Here is a 17,819-nt window from a genome sequence, read left to right as displayed (position 1 = left end):
TATACTTAAGATTGGCTCACATTACTGTGTGTAAGTAACACCTCATTAAAAGAAAGAGAGGTGAGAGAGAGAGAGGAGATAGGAGAGAAAAAATAAAGTGATGCATTTAATTAAAGCTATTGGGGGCAGAGGTGTGAAGTGGCAGAGCAAATTCAAATTCAAAAGAGGAGATCAATGAAATAGACAACAAAATATAAACATGATAAGGCTATCAAAATACCAAACTGGTTCTTTGTAAAGATTACTAAGATAGTCAAAGTTCTGTCCAAAATTATTTTTAAGAATGAAACAGTAAAATAGAGGATCCCAAAGGGCCATCCCACCAAAGAAATATAGAAGAAAAAATGGCAAATACTGTCAGAAAAAAAATCTTTATCTGGACTCTGGAAAATACCAAAAGCTTACAATAAACAGTTGCACATTTAATCAAGAAAAAGACAACTGGAATCCAATTAGGAGAACTTTGTGCTGTTTTAACCAAGAAACTGAAAAGGACAACCTATACAATAGGAGAAAATATTTGCAAACCTTATAGCTGATGACGGTTTAGTATCCAGAGTGTATAAAGAACCCAGTCAACTTAAGATGAAAACAACCAACCTAATTTTAAAGTGGACTAAATAAATAAAGTAAAAATGCACAAAGCACTTAAAAGGCATGTCTCCAAAGAAAATGGCTAAGAAGAACATGAAAAATGCTCAACACCATTAGGCATTTGGGAAATGGAATTTAAAACCACAATGAGATATCACTTGACACCCACTAGGATAACTATAATAATAATAAAGACACAAAGGAAGGAAGACAAGAACAAGGATTGGTGAAGATGTGGAAAAAGTGGAACCCTCATGCATTGCTGCTGGGAATGTAAATTTGTGCAGCTGTTGTGAAAAAGTTTGGCAGGTCTTCAATAAGTTAAGCATAGAACTACCACACATCTCGGCAATTCCACTCCTTGGTAAACACCGAAGAGAACTGAAAACAAGAACTCAAACAAATACTTGTACATAAATATTCATAGCAGCACTGGTCAAAATACCCTGAAGTTAGAGACAACCCAAATGTCCACCAACTGAGGACTGAAGAAGCAAAATGTGTTATACCCATAGAAGGGAATTAAGTACTGATATTTGCGACAACATGGAAGGACTCTGAAAACATGTACAAGGCTCTCAATACCTTTATCAGCCTATGGTTTGCAAATATTCTTTCCCATTCTGTGACAAATTCACTTGAGGGAAAGAACCGCTGCTGCTACTGCTGCTAAGTCGCTTCAGTCGTGTCCGACTCTGTGCAACCCCAGAGACGGCAGCCCACCAGGCTCCCCCGTCCATGGGATTCTCCAGGCAAGAACACTGGAGTGGGTTGCCCTTTCCTTCTCCAATGCATGAAAGTGAAAGTGAAAGTGAAGTCGCTCAGTCGTGTCCGACTCTTAGCGACCCCGTGGACTGCAGCCCACCACGCTCCTCCGTCCGTGGGATTTTCCAGGCAAGAGTACTGGAGTGGGTTGCCATTGCCTTCTCCAGAGGGAAAGAACTAAGAAGCCCCTATCCCACTCCTTACATCAAAATACATTCTGGATGGAGCAAGATATAAATGTAAGCAAAAATATGAAAATCTTAAAAGAAAGAAATTAATATTTTTAAAAAGCATAATGATTTAAAATATCAATAGAGACCTTTTAAATATTAGACTGATTTAGTTAAATTATAAAAACACATGTGATATAAAAATCCGTAAAGTAGGTCAACCAACAAAATGGAAAAATACTTATTTCTGAGGGAAAATCAAAGAGTCAATTTTTCAAAATATTCAAGGATCTTACAAAGCAGTTAAAGAAAGTTGGGGTTTCCCTGGTGGCTTAGCAGTAAAGAATCCTCCTGCCTACGCAAGAGACGTAGTTTTGATCCCTGCGTCAGGAAGATCCCCTAGAGAAGGAAATGGCAATCCTCTCTAGTATTCTTGCCTGAGAAATCCCATGGTCAGAGGAGCCTGGCAGGCTACAGTCCATGGGGTTGCAAAAGAGTCAGACAGTACTTACTGACTTAACAACAGAAAGAAAGTTGAACAACCTAAAAAGAGAAAATGAGTAAATAGTCCCTTTACAGAAAAGGAAATGAAAAGGATGAATAAACATATAAAATTATGCTCATCCTCATATATAATTGAAGATTATATAATAAAATAACAGTGAGGGTTTTTTCCCTAATGGATTAGCAAAATTGAAGAGCATGACATACCAACTGTAAGGAAAGATGTAATTAAATAGGAACTTGAATGCAATTTTGATGGAAGTATAAATTAATGCAACTGACAATATTTGTTAATATTTTAAAGGAATATACTTTTAGACCCTCAGGAAACTTACTCAACAAATATATTTGAAAAGGACACAAAGATGTGTATTCAAAAGTATTCATCATAGCACTGTGTTGATATCTAAAGATTGGAAATAACCCAGAAGTCCATTAACGTGAATATAGTTAAATAGATCACGGCATATTTATTCCACAAAACAAAATCCATTTATTTTTAATGAGTTACATTTATATGTTCTGTGAAACCTCAACTAAACTACCAATAATGTCTAAGCCAAACCACAAAGCCAGTAAAACTATAGAAGTCAAATTAATAGCATTTCCTTAATGTGACAGATGATGTCTTGCTGAAACTAAATTGCCACTTGAACTATGATTGGAAAACTAACAACTTCAGGACATTTTCTAGAATCTTATATGCCTATACTATCCCTTGATAACTTGATTCTTCCATCATTTTTATCTTGCATTGCTTGGCCTTTAGATAATATGTATGCCTCATTTAGATATATTTACTTTTTTTTTCATTAGCTTGAGAGAAATGTAGCAGTAGTTCCATTTTCACATAGTCAAAGCAGTCTTACTAGTTTAAGAAACAAAGCTAAAGTTTCATTCTACAAAACTGTCTTTTGATTGTAAATTTTCTCTACAAAAGAAAAGCTTTGACTTTGTGTTCAGTAAAAGTATACAACTTTAATATAACAGCACACCCTGTTCTCATGTGATATCAGACAGCACTAACCAAATTAAACTCTACCACTTAAGCTGATCACACAGCACCTAAACCACCATAAATTGAAATGAAAATACAAGCCCTTCACCCAAGTTGCATAACTCAATTAGAAAGCTAGCATCTGCATAGTCCAGTATCTGCTCATTTTCATTTCTATTTAATTATCATACGAACGAAGACATAATTTTTGATGACTTATGAACCTCTGAGACTATATGTGCTGACATTATTTGAATAATATTATAAGGTTTAAAAGAGAGATGATTATGATTTGAAGGCTTTAGTCTGTGATTTCAAATACAACATGAAATGCACTAGGGTGCCTCAAAGGATGGAAAGTATTAGGATAATAAGGTAAAAAGGCTGAGGGTTCTTGGACTCCAGGGATTGCCCTGTTTACATCACTTTCAGGACCTCACCTTTAAATATTCCCTGGAAGGAAAATCATCTGTTCGGAACTGGGACATAGAGAATGGGAATTCGTACCTTGAATTAAGTGAGGCAGAGAAGCTTGGGTTGGAGTGACACTCACAGGATGACTCCAGTATGGACCTCGAGAGGCACTGCTTAAAAGCCTACCTACAGCTGGTGATGTTCTTCAAGAATGGCTATGCAGGCTACAGGAATCGCTCCTTCTGGCTCTTGATCCTCATTTCCTTTACCAATGACTCCTCAGCCTTTTTCTATTTTCTCTCTGCTCTCAGGTAAGAGTAGGAAAGTCTCTGATGGACCTCAGTCTACAGTTCTGCGATACAGGTTGGGGACTGGGTTGTGGGCATGGTGTTGGCAAAGATGAGCTTTGTCACTTCTCTTACCCATTAATTTTTTCCTTGCTAGACTCTCAGAGACAATTCTATTTCCAGTCTTCTCCTCCAGAATCCCAGTCCCAAATCCTCTTCCAGAATTTCTCCTTCTGGGATGAGGTTGTTTCCAAAGATGTCACATGACTTCCCTTTTGCTGTTGAAAAACAACTCTGTTTGATTCTCCCCTGCCTTCTGCTGTCAACCCTTTGGTCTTCACTGTTCCCCCACCGTCTCCTCTTGAATAGGCAGGGAGCTGGAAGGATACTGGGAATCTTGCTTTGAGGAATCCCTTCAAGAGTTTCTTGTCTGTGAACATGCTCTGGGTGTAGGAGACGTGAAGGAACCTGGACTAGGAATACACTGTTTTGTTTTTTTGTTTTTTTGTTTTTTTTTTCAGATTAAGCTTTTTTTTTTTTATTTTTTTTTATTTTTAAACTTTACATAATTGTATTAGTTTTGCCAAATATCAAAATGAATCCGCCACAGGTGTTCTAGGAATGCTAGCACTGCCGCCTCCAATCCCCTTGATGAGTCGGAGCAGATGGAGGAAAGCTACAGTCGGCACTGTCCTTCCAGGCTGGAGGAGGACACTAGCCCCCACTGCTGGGCCATCACACGTATACCTCATATTCCAACACTCTTCTCATACGGTCAGGCACAGTGACTTCCCATGTGACCCAGCCTTGGTCAGTATCCAGTTGGCCCAATACTTACTCTGCAAATCCTTTTGTTATGGTAAAGATTTGGGGGCTATGAGAGTAAGTATATAAGAATGCAAAATCCTCATGTGAGTCTATCTGTGATGTGTAGCTGTCTGTGTGTTTGTGTGAAATTGACTGAGCAGGTATGCATAGCATCGTTATCTGTGTTTGACAAGGAGTCATTCCCAAGTTTGCAGTTGTGTGTACATAAGATTAAATCACTAAGAGAAGATATCTGGAAAGACCATACTGGTTATGATGTTATTAGGGCCTCAGAGATATAAAAGATTCACTGCCTGTCTTTTTTGTTTGGGAAAACAGCCAGACTTACAGATCTCCTCCTTTTGCTTTTCTCCACATCTCTGGCTTCCTGTCCTCTATGTTCAGCCTCCCCTCCCTACTTTCTTCTAACTTAAATTCCCATTAATATTTTTCCCATCCATTTTTGCTTCCTCATTTTCTATCTGTATTTAAGAGAATTATTTAGTCAAGTTGACAAAGTTATATGAAAATTTAGAGAGTAAAGGAATAATTTTCCCTGACCTTCCTTGGGATATAAAGGTACTACATTTCATCTTATTTGGCTCTTTTTTTCACTCATTTATTACTCTCTCTTTCTGCTTGGAGATTAAACCAAATTCTTCCCCAACCCACATATATACACACACGTATGTTAAATGTACAAATCCTAGCTTAGATAGAGAGATAACCATTCTTCATATATACAGTACAGTTTCTACCTGAATTCCTAGTTTTGTTGTGTGTTGTTTATCAATGTGATAAGGGTATTATTTAAAGGATTCATTGAGATACACACACACACACACACACACACACACATGTTATTTTGCAACCTACTTTTTTGATGCAACAGTGTCACACATCTTCCTATGGAAAATATAAATCTACTTACCTTTTAATGGTTTATTGCATCATCATCACCCTAACAGTAGGCAGGCATTTCTTTAATGTAGTTGCCAGACATGAGCAAACCATTTTCCATTAAGTTCTTAATTTAATCTTGATAATCATACAGTGAATTTGTGTTATGTCCATTCTATGTTAGGAAACTGTCACATGCAAGCAAGAGATAAATTGTCCAGGGATACAGAGTTAAGAAATAAGGGGGAAAGGACCCGTTACATCTGCGAGACTCAGACATCTTTACTCTTACCTGTTTCTCTTGCTATATTGATTACATTAAATAGTAAATCTAGAATTTATTTAACATATCACCTATTGTTAGACTTTAAGTGGTTTTTTTCTGGAAATAATTATATATGTGAATATCATTTGAGACAAAGATGTTGAATATCTATAATGATTTCCAAAATATAAAGATCTAAAATTAGCATTGTTCAGAAAAAAAGATAAGCTTATTTTAGAATTTTGTGATATTTTGAGATTACTTACCAGAGATATTTTGGTAAATGTACATGCTACATACTTCAAATCTGTTTGCCCCACTCTCCAATACACAGTGGGTGGCTTCAATCTATTTTCACTTTTGCTAATCTTCTTATACGGGATTATATTCTGAGTTGGCTATTGTCCAATGTCTGAAAAATGATTGTTCTATATTTTGTTTTATATTTGCTTCCAGCAAGATGGCCAGTTCTATACCACTTATTTTATCAAGACTAAAAGTAGAAGCAATAAAATGACCTTAGTTTAAACATCCTCAGTTAAATACTGAGATTTTCCTATTTTCATATTTTTTCCTATATTGTAACTATGTGGCCTTTAAAGAACAACTTTAAAGCATCACAGTATTAGAAAAGAAGAAAAATAAGCCACCTACAATTCCAGTACCCGGAGTAAACTGCTCTCAACATTTTGGAAAATTTTGTTCAATATTTTCTATACATTTTGAATGTGCGTGTGTGTGTATATGTGTATGTTTGTGCTCAGTTGCTCAGTTGTGTCTGACTCTTTTGCAACCTCATGTTCTGTAACACACCAAACTCCTCTGCCCATGGAATCTTCCAGCCAAGAATACTGGAGTGGGTTGCCATTTCCTACTCCAGGGGATCTTCCCCACCCAGGAATCGAACTTGCATCTCCTGCATTGACAGGCAGATTCTTTCCCATTAGCACCACCTGGGAGATATTATTTTTCTCTCTCACACCAATGGAAGATTATTGTCCTCATTTTCATTATTGATACTCACTATTTGTAGGGTATAGAAGAAATGGTGCTCAGATAACACCTAGACAAGAGAACGGAAAAAAGAAAATGACAGACTTGACTTTGAAGCTGAGCTGCTGAGAACAGGTGAGTTATTCCCTGTGGAATTTCAAAAATAACTGGAAAAGGAAATATTTCTTTGAATAACTACAAGAACTATGCTATACAGTACATCTCTAGGACTTATCTTGTCTAACTGAAACTTCGTATCATTTGACTAATACTTTCCCATTTCCTCCTCCCCACAGCCCCTGGCAACTCTCTGCTTCTATGAATTTGACTATTTTATATCCCTCATATAAGTGATATTACCTATTTGTACTCCTGTGTCTGGCTTATTTCACTTAGCATAATGTCTTCTCAGCTTATCCATGTCATCACAAATAGCAGGATTTCCTTCTTTTTAAGGGTGAATAACGTTCCACTGTGTGTATATCCAACACTTTCTTTATCCATTTTTTATTGAGGTATACTTGCTTTATGATATTATATTAGCTTCAGGTGTACAACACAGTGATTCAGTGTTTTTATATACAGATTATACTCTAAATTTACTATAAAATGTTGACTATATTCTCTGTGCTGTAAAATATACGCATGTAGCTTATTTACTTTAAACACAGTATTTGGTTCCTTTTAATCTCCTACTTCTGTCCTGCCCCTCCCTCTGTCTTTCTCCCCTTCAGTGACCATGAGTTTGTACTCTGGATCTGTGAGTCTATTTCCGTTTTGTTATATTCCTTCATTTGTTTTATTTCTTGGATTCCACATGTAAGTGAAGTCATACAGTATTTGTCTTTCTCTGATATATTTCACATGATACCTTCTAGGTCCATCCATCTTGCTGCAAATGGCAAAATTTCATTATTTTTCTGGCTGAGTAATATTCCTTTGTGTGTATATACTACATCTTCTTTATCCATTCATTTGATGGCTATTAAGATTGCTTCTATATATTGATAAGTAATGCTGCTATGAACATCAGGGTGCACTTATCTTTTCAAATTAGTGTTTTTATTTTCCTTGGATATATACCCAGGAGTAAAATTGCTGGATTATAGGATAGTTCTATTTTCAGTTTTTTGAGAAACTTCCATGATGTTTCCCATAATGCCTGCACCAATTTACATTCTCACAGTGTTGAAGTGTTCCCTTTTCTCTACATTTTTACCAACATTTACTGTATCTGTTTTGTTTTTTTATAATAGACATCCTAACCAGGATGAGGTAATCATTGTGGTTTTGATTTACATTTCGATGTTGATTAGTGATGTTGAGCACTTTTTCATATACCTGTTGGCCATTTGTATGTTTCTTGGAAAAACATCCATTCAGTTCCTTAGTCCATATTTTAATTGTGTTATTTGCTCTTTTGACATTGTGTGTATGATTTCCTTATATACTTTAAACATTAACCTTTTTTCTGATAGATGGTTTGCAAATATTTTCTCCCATTCCATAGGTTACCTTTTCATTTTGTTAACTGTTTCTTTTGGATGTAGAGGCTTCTTAAAGGTAGTTTCACCTGTCTACTTTTGCTTTTGTTGCTTGCGCTTTTACTGTCATATTCAAGGAATCATTCAGTTCAGTCCAGTCGCTCGGTTGTATCCGAATCTTTGCAACCCCATGGACCACAGCATGTCAGGCCTCCCTGTCCATCACCAACTCCCAGAGTTTACCCAAACTCATGTCCATTGAGTCGGTGATGCCATCCAACCATCTCATCCTCTGTCATTTCCTTCTCCTCCTGCCTTAAATCTTTCCTAGCATCAGGGTCTTTTCAAATGAGTCAGCTCTTCACATCAGGTGGCCAAAGTACTGGAGTTTCAGCTTCAACCTCAGTCCTTCCAATAAACACTCAGGACTGATCTCCTTTAGGATGGACTGGTTGGATCTCCTTGCAGTCCAAGGGACTCTCAAGAGTCTTCTCCAACACCACAGTTCAAAAGCATCAATTCTTCGGTGCTCAGCTTTCTTTATAGTCCAACTCTCACATTCATACATGACTACTGGAAAAACCATAGCCTTGACTAGATGGATCTTTGTTGGCAAAGTAATGTCTCTGCTTTTGAATATGCTGTCTAATTTGGTCATAACTTTCCTTCCAAGGAGTAAGCAACTTTTAATTACATGGCTGCAGTCACCACCTGCAGTGATTTTGGAGCCCAGAAAAATAAAGTCTGTCATTGTTTCCATTGCTTCCCCATCTATTTGCCATGAAGTGATGGGACCAGATGCCATGATCTTCGTTTTCTGAATGTTGAGCTTTAAACCAACTTTTTCACTCTCCTCTTTCACTTTCATCAAGAGGCTCTTTAGTTCCTCTTCACTGTCTGCCATAAGGGTGGTGTCATCTGCATATCTGAGGTTATTGATATTTCTCCTGGCAATCTTGATTCTAGCTTGTGCTTCTTCCAGCCCAGTGTTTCTCATGATGTACTCTCCATATAAGTTAAATAAGCAGGGTGACAATATATAGTCTTGATGTACTCCTTTTCCTATTTGGAACCAGTCTGTTTTTCCATGTCCAGTTCTAACTGCTGCTTCCTGACCTGCATACAGATTTCTCAAGAGGCAGGTCAGGTGGCCTGGTATTCCCATCTCTTTCAGAATTTTCCACAGTTTGTTGTGATCCCCACAGTCAAAGGTTTTGGCATAGTCAATAAGGCCGAAATAGATGTTTTTCTGGAACTCTCTTGTTTTTTCGATGATCCAGCGGATGTTGACAGAGGTTTTCCCCCATATTTTCTTCTAGGAGTTAAGTCTTTATTTTGAGTTAATTTTTATATGATGTGATATAAAGGTCCAATTTCATTCCTTGGTGTGTAAGTATCCAGTTTTTCCAACAACATTTATTGAAGAGACTATCCTTTCCCCATTATATATTCTTGACACCTTATTAACCATATATGTGGGGGTTTATTTGGGGCTCTCATTATTACATTGCATTGGTCTGAATGTCTGTTTCTAACCATTATTTCACTATATGATATGAGAATGTACTTTCTTGTGAATATTTTCTGAAATTTAGAGTATTTATTTAGAATGGACTCTTAGAGTCAGATTTAGAAATTGGGATAATGTTTGGGGGAGTTAGAAGATATTAGGCTTAGGAGGCCTTAATACTACTCTATTCCTAATAAATTCTCCCCTTGCTGCTGCTGCTCAGTCACTTCAGTCGTGTCCGACGCTGTGTGACCCCATGGATGGCAGCCTACCAGGCTCCCCCGTCCCTGGGATTCTCCAGGCAAGAACACTGGAGTGGGTTGCCATTTCCTTCTCCAATGCATGAAAGTGAAAAGTGAAAGTGAAGTCGCTCAGTCATGTCTGACTCTTAGCGACCCCATGGACTGCAGCCTTCCAGGCTCCTCCATCCATGGGATTTTCCAGGCAAGAGTACTGGAGTGGAGTGCCATTGCCTTCTCCGAATCCTCCCATTAGAATTCTATAAAAGAAATATGAATTAATGAAAACTAAGATGCCACTTTTTATTAATCAGGCTAGTCCTTAATGCCACTGAAGTTCAGAGCTCTGAAGAGCATGGATTGGGCTACATGGTCTAGTCTAAAGTTCTTTAAAGTTCCCTTATGGCTTAAATCCATATTGTATCATAGTATTGCTTTCTGGCTGGCAAAGTGATGATGAGTGCACCAAGGAACTAGTCAAAAACGAGCAAATAGAGCAAGTAAAGTTCTAAAGCACGACCTTGTTCAAGGTCCATTAAGGGACCTTAACAGTCCTCTCTTTGGAAGAAGAGAAAAAATAGAAATGAGCATGGCCTTTTAAAGCACAATAACTCTACCTAGTATTAAACATGAACCAATCAACATCCTCATGTTACAAATCAGATTTTTACTCCTCCTGGGGAGAAAGGACTAGTAAAAAACAGTTTTCTTCCTTACCCATACTACTGAGAACCGGGTCAAAGTATATGAGTATTTGAGTCATTTAATGTATTTAACAAAATTGCTTCTCAGAAATACTATATTAACTTTCCTACTTATATTGTACAAAAATGCCTTTTTCTCTGCGTTTTTGTTATACAGCTAATTAATTCTGACATTTATTAATTGGGTGATTTAACCTCTTTGTGCCTCAGTTTTCTCATCTGCAAAATAAGACAGTGTCTACTTCAAGATGCTATCAGGACAATTTTATCAAATAAAACCCTTAAAGGAATGCCTGATATGTGTTAAATGCTCAAGAAAATACTAGTTATTATTTTTTGTTGTGACTTTTTCTATTAAAACCTTAGCTAATTTCCCAGGTAAAAGCTGTATCTCTCATTGTTGTAATTGTCCTTAGTCATAATAATATTGAATTTTTTTCTTGTAGTTAGTATTCGCATTTTTTTCTTTGTAAAGAGTCTGTTCATGTCCTTGGCCCATTGTTTCCTAGACTGAACAATTTTCATAGTGTTTTATATAGAATCATAATGTAATAAAGTATTTTAAGTTTTTTCTGATATCTCCCTCAAATATTTTTCTCAGTTTGTAGTTTAATTTTATTCATGATGTTATTATCTCACTGAAGTCTTTCAATTTATGTTGTAAATTCTACACTTTTCCTTCAAGGTTTCTTAGAAGGCTTTTGTGATTTTCAAGTCTAATCCTAATCATATTTCACAGCTTTAACCTATTTTTCCTTTTTTGTGTTGTTTTACTTTTACTATTTTATTCTTTAATCCAAACAGAACTGTCCTTAGTGCTGACATGCTAAGGCTTTATTTTTAAACCCAAGAAAGGTTTGCTGTTTTTTAAGAGGTCAAATTAAATTTGATGCCTGAAACTGTTTCATGCTTTTCAAGCATATGTTATAATTTAACACATAGTGTTTTGAACAGTTAGGGTACAGTTGTTATTCATGGTGATAATCATAACAGTATACACAGTCATTTCCTAATAATCTGTGTATAGCCATTTAGTAACGTTCACATGAAATTTAATATCCTCATATCAGAACATACAAAACCCAAGAAGGTTTTAACAACATCATATTTATCTGTAAATAAGTGGTACTGGGAAGGGAAATTTGGGGGAAAATAAAGTGAATTTAAATCATAGCCAACTAATAAGAATAAAATATTCTACTTAGTATCAATTAGAACAAGTTGGATAGCAGAAAGCTGGAAATATCCAATTAGGTCTTTAAACTGAGCTTTAAATGAGCCTTTTCTACAGGTTGTTGTTTTAAGTGAGTCCACCTCTTTACAACCTCATGGATAATAGCCTGTCAGGCTCTTTCTGTCCATGGGATTTCCCAGGCAAGAATACTGGGGCGGGTTACCATTTCCTTCTCCAGGGCATCTTCCCCACCCAGGGATTGAAACTGTGTCTCCTGCATGGCAGGCAGATTCTTTACCACTGAGCTACCCAGGAAGCCCAATATCATAAACCCAAAGTTTATTATTTTTCTTTGTGCCAAACAGGGAAACAAACATAAACCTCAATGGGAGAAGAAAACCACACGTTTGTGGCAGAATTTATCTTCCTTGGCCTTTCACAGGACTCACAGATCCAGATCCTGCTGTTTATTCTTTTTCTCATCATTTATCTGTTAACTGTGCTTGGAAACCTGCTTATCATCATTCTCATCTTCATGGATTCTCGACTTCACACCCCCATGTACTTTTTTCTTAGAAACCTCTCTTTTGCAGATCTCTGTTTCTCTACTAGCATTGTCCCTCAAGTGTTGGTCCACTTCCTGGTGAAGAATAAAACTATTTCTTTCATGGGGTGTATGGCACAGGTCACTGTCTTCCTTCTGGTTGGGTGCACAGAATGTGCACTTCTGGCAGTGATGTCCTATGACCGGTATGTGGCGGTCTGCAAACCCCTGCACTACTCCACCATCATGACCCAACAAGTGTGTCTCCAGTTGGCCATAGGGTCCTGGGCCAGTGGTGCAGTAGTGTCTCTGGTAGATACCACCTTTACTTTTCAACTTCCTTATCAAGGACAAAACATTATCAATCACTACTTTTGTGAACCCCCTGCCCTCCTGAAGCTGGCTTCAGCAGATACTTACAGGACAGAAACGGCCATCTTTGCAATGGGTGTGGCCATCCTCCTAGCTCCTGTCTCCCTGATCCTGGCCTCCTACTGGAATATCATCTCCACCGTGATCCAGATGCAATCTGGGGAGGGACGGCTCAAGGCTTTTTCTACGTGTGGCTCCCACCTCATTGTTGTTGTCCTCTTCTATGGATCAGGAATATTCACCTACATGAGGCCAAATTCCAAGACCATAAAAGAGCGGGATAAAATGATATCTGTGTTCTATACAGTGGTGACTCCAATGTTGAATCCCATAATTTATAGCCTGAGAAACAAGGATGTCAAAGGAGCTCTCAGGAAACTGGCTGGAAGAAAGTCCTTTTCTCAGAGACGGTGACCTTTAGGTTTGACTTTTGGAGGCATGGTAACATCCTTAAAAGAAGAACAGTCAGCAGTTATGAATTAGGTCATTTCAGGAAGAAGGATAAAAGTAAGGGACACATTTCAGAAACTGTGACTATAAACAAAGGGAAGAAATAGAAGGATGAAAAGTTAGGTTACTTCTTGATTATGAAAAGGATTAAATGCTATTTTGAAGGTGCTTTTGGTTAATTCAGTTAACATGGACGTGTTCGAAGCATAGTCACTGTTGAATCTACAAGGTTTAAACTGGATTATCCTGAGATAATATCTAATATGAGTTGAATATATTATTTTAACATCAAACACATTTCAAACTTGGATGTCCCAGTCATACAAACTTACGAATAGTCTGATCAAAACAATCAACGTGGTTGGAAGAGTCTTTAATACTGGGATTATTCACGGCCCAGGGCATCCCAGTTGTAAAAAGGTTCTAGAGGCAACGCTACTTCCTAGCTCATGATGTTCTTTTCTGAAAGCTCCAGAAAATTTACTTCATTACCCCAAAGTTCATCTACCCCAGATTATCAGAGTAAAAAGGGAATTCAGTCATCTAATCCAAACATATGTCTGAGCCTTAAACTACTCTATAATATTTCTATTAATTGTCCATCATCTGTCTAAACAAGAATGATATAGCTAGCTCCCTATGCTCTAGGATCATTCCCTTTCATATATAGATAGTTTTTTACTATTAGAAAGATCTTCCTTCAGTTTTCCTATGTTTTCAACCAACTCTCACTAGTTTTACTCCTAGAATAATTTTTCATTATCTTTCTATACTAAAACTCACTGAAGTCAATTTCTATATCTACCCAAATTCATTTCTCACACCCACTTGTTCTTTTAAAATTCCTTTATCTAACGTTCTTTGGTACCTTATATTCATTCAGATCATCTTCCTTTGAATGATCCCAATTTACCCAATGAATATCTCTTCTGAAAGTAAAATAGAATTAGAATTTTAGAAATTGGAGTTTACCAACTCTAGGCTGGTACCTCCATAAGCTTAGCAGTCTCTAACTACATCTCACCGTGGCTCATCTTCTCTAGAATGGTCAATTCTGGAGTTCACTTCAGGTTCTTGTGAAATCTTAACCCAAATAAACTGGCTGACAACTGCTTGGCTCTCTTACCCAAACTTTAATCAGTTACACATTTAGAGGAGATTCCATGGTAACCATTCCACAGTTACCATAAACATGGGTCAGGAACATCATGCCTCAGGTTGATTTTGCAGAAGAATATCTCCTCAGTGAGGAGACATCTAGCAGCTAAAGTTCTTATTTCTTTCATTCATGTACCCATGCAATCATTTTAAGACCATTTATTGAGCTCTTATTTCATCTTATCCAACTCTGAGTGTATGCAATACACCCAAAGAAATGACTGACACATAATATGTTTTCATACACATTTTTTGCATTTGTCACTATCCTTTTAAAATTACTAGAACTGCACTACAATAGACAAACTCTAACTGCAGAATAAGGATCAGAGAAAACCCCTATTCAAGCTTGTGATAATTGAGGTGATATAGAAAAGGACAAAAAATTAATAGTTGAAGTTTGTGACTTGGCTTTGTGATGATCCAGATGAAATCTAATTCAGTAACTGGAGAAAAAAGAAAAAAACAGAAAATGTATGCAGAAAATGCAGACACTAATTTGGAGAAGTTTTGCCATGAAGGCGAAGGAAGAAATAAGATATGACTGTGAAAGTGGGATTGTGGACTTTTAATTTTCCTTTTTCTTCTTTTATTTATTTATTTATTTTAGATTTCTAGGCCCCTTCCCTTTTCCTTCAGACTTTAACCCCTTCCTCACTGCCACTTACCCTAACACACTGCTCTTTTAAAAGCTCTTGGTTACTTTAATTTTCACAGAGAATTAAATATTCAGATACTTTGCATTCTCATAATTCTTTGATCTTCATTCCTTCAATGATTTCAACTGTGGTCATATCTTAAATATTGTCATTGCCAACAGTTGTCATCCCCACTTTCCAAATTGTGAAACCGCAGAATCCTGAGCAAATAAAATGACTGCTGCTTTAAGGCACTAAGTTTTGAGATGGCTTGTTATGCAGCAATGGATAACTAAAGCTCGAGAGATTCAAATAGATGTCTGTGGGGCTTTTTCACATTACCAATAAAAACTACTACCTCTCCTGCTATGGAGGGAGATGGGGATAAAGGACCAAGAAGCTTCCAAAGAATTATAACAAAGATGATGTATCAGTCAGGGTTTTTAGTTGCAAGTAACAGAAACTGACTATGTATGATTTAAGCTAAAAGGAAAAATTACTGAATAATATTAATTCCTATCTTCAGCCAGAACCACAGGTCTAATTCATTTGTCACAGAATGGGTCAGAATCCCATGCACAGAGGAGCCTGGTGGGCTACAGTCCACAGGGTCACAGAAAGTCAGACACGACTGATAACTGCACGCACGCATGCACGCACTGGTCAGCTGAGGACATTACTGCCACTCAGCACTAGGTGGCGCAGTTTACACAGTCAATACCGTCTTCAGGCTGGCGCAGCAATTCGCTGAACCTGGAAATTGGAATATTGCGGCTTCCTCTACCGCTGATAGAAAAAAAGAAATTGCTGACAACACAACCTCAACCAAGTGATCAAGGTTAACATCAGATCAGGTTAACATAAATAGTGTTAAATCCTGTTAACAGTATGTTCCCTTGAGATGATGTGATGGAAAAAGCACTTTATGATCGGAAGATCTTCAAACCCATAACCTCAGTCTCATCAGGAGAAAATTATCAAATTCTCATACATGGGCTTCCTGTAAAATGTATAACCTTTACTCCTCAAAACTTTAAAGGCCCTCAAAAACAAATCCAAGAAACTGTAACACCCAGGAGGAGCCCAAGGAGACATGACAACCTAATGTAATATGGTATCCTGAGTAGAATCCTGGATCAGAAAATAAGGATAAAAAACAAAACTTAAGGAAATCCAAGCAAAGTGTAAAGTTTAGTTAATAATAAGGTATCATTCTTATATTCTTAATTGTAGTAGATGTGCCGTAATAATGTAAATAATAACAATGGATTGTGGATAGTGACTGAAGCCATGAAATTAAAACTCTTGATCCTAGGAAGAAAAGCTATGGCAAACCTAGAAAGCATATAAAAAAGCAGAGACATCACTTTGCCAACAAAGATCCATATAGTCAAAGCAATGTTTTTTCCAGTAGTCATGTACGAATGTGAGAGTTGGACCATAAAGAAGGCTGAGCACCAAAGAATTGATGCTTCCATACTGTGGTGCTGGAGAAGACTCTTGAGAGTCCCTTGGACAGCAAGGAGATCCAGCCAGTCAATCTGCAAGGAAATCTGTCCTGAATATTCATTAGAAGGACTGATGCTGAAGTTGAAGCTCCAACACCACAGTTCAAAAGCATCAATTCTTCAGCACTCAGCTTTCTTTATACTCCAACTCTCATATCCATACATGACTACTGGAAAAACTATAGCCTTGACTAGACGGATCTTTGTTGGCAAAATAATGTCTGTGCTTTTTAATATGCTGTCTAGGCTGGTCATAACTTTCATTCCAAGGAGTAAGCGTCTTTTAATTTCATGGCTGCAGTCATTGCTGCTGCTGCTAAGTCACTTCAGTTGTGTCCGACTCTGTGCCACCCCATAGATGGCAGCCAACCAGGTTCCCCATCCCTGGGGGTTCTCCAGGCAAGAGTACGAGAGTGGGGTGCCATTGCATTCTCCGGCTGCAGTCACTATCTGCAGTGATTTTGGAGCCCAAAAATATAAAGTCTGACACTGTTTCCATTGTTTCCCCATCTATTTGCCATGAAATGATTCAATGATCTTAGTTTTCTTAATGTTGAGCTTTAAACCAACTTTTTCACTCTCCTCTTTCACCTTCATCAAGAGGCTTTTTAGTTCCTCTTCACTTTCTGCCATAAGGGTGGTGTCATCTGCATATCTGAGGTTATTGATATTTCTCCCGGCAATCTTGATTCCAGCTTCCTCCAGCCCAGCGTTTCTCATGATGTACTCTGCATATAAGTTAAATAAGCAGGGTGACAATACACAGCCTTGACGTACTCCTTTTCCTATTTGGAACCGCATATAAATTAAATAAGCAGGGTGACAACATACAGCCTTGACGTATTACTTTCCTGATTTGGAACCAGTCTGTTGTTCCACGTCCAGTTCTAAGTGTTGCTTCTTGACCTGCATACAGATTTCTCAGGAGGCAGGTCAGATGGTCTGGTATTCCCATCTCTTTCAGAATTTTCCACAGTTTATTGTGATCTCCACAGTCAAAGTCTTTGGCATAATCAATAAAACAGAAGTAGATATTTTCTGGAACTCTCTCACTTTTTTGATGATCCAGCGGATGTTGGCAATTTGATCTCTGGTTCCTCTGCCTTTCTAAATCCAGCTTGAACATCTGGAAGTTCACGGTTCACGTATGCTGTACTATAGCTTCTCATTTTTTCATTAACTCTAAATCTGGCCTAAAAAATAAAGTCTGTTTTTAAAAAAGCAAAGGAACTGATACTCTTCCTTTTTCACGTCACTAGCTCTTAATTTACAGTCTAGACTGGGTATATCTAATTGATTAAGTCCTAACTCCAATGCAGACCAAGGCATTTAATATCAGATG

The 17,819-nt window shown here is 37.5% G+C and overlaps 1 protein-coding gene across 1 annotated transcript; it reads left to right on the top strand.

Annotated features, from left to right (window-relative positions):
- Nucleotides 1-11,353: 11,353 nt before the first annotated feature.
- On the top strand, nt 11,354-13,137 carry LOC129628115 (olfactory receptor 2D3). Its single transcript, XM_055547548.1, has one exon. The coding sequence runs from the start codon at nt 12,193-12,195 to the stop codon at nt 13,135-13,137; it is 945 nt and encodes a 314-aa protein (XP_055403523.1). The 5' UTR covers nt 11,354-12,192.
- Nucleotides 13,138-17,819: the final 4,682 nt, after the last annotated feature.

The sequence above is a fragment of the Bubalus kerabau genome, chromosome 15 (genome assembly GCF_029407905.1).
Source record: "Bubalus kerabau isolate K-KA32 ecotype Philippines breed swamp buffalo chromosome 15, PCC_UOA_SB_1v2, whole genome shotgun sequence".
Taxonomy (NCBI): Eukaryota; Metazoa; Chordata; class Mammalia; order Artiodactyla; family Bovidae; genus Bubalus; species Bubalus kerabau.
This window is presented reverse-complemented; position numbering and strand designations above follow the sequence as displayed.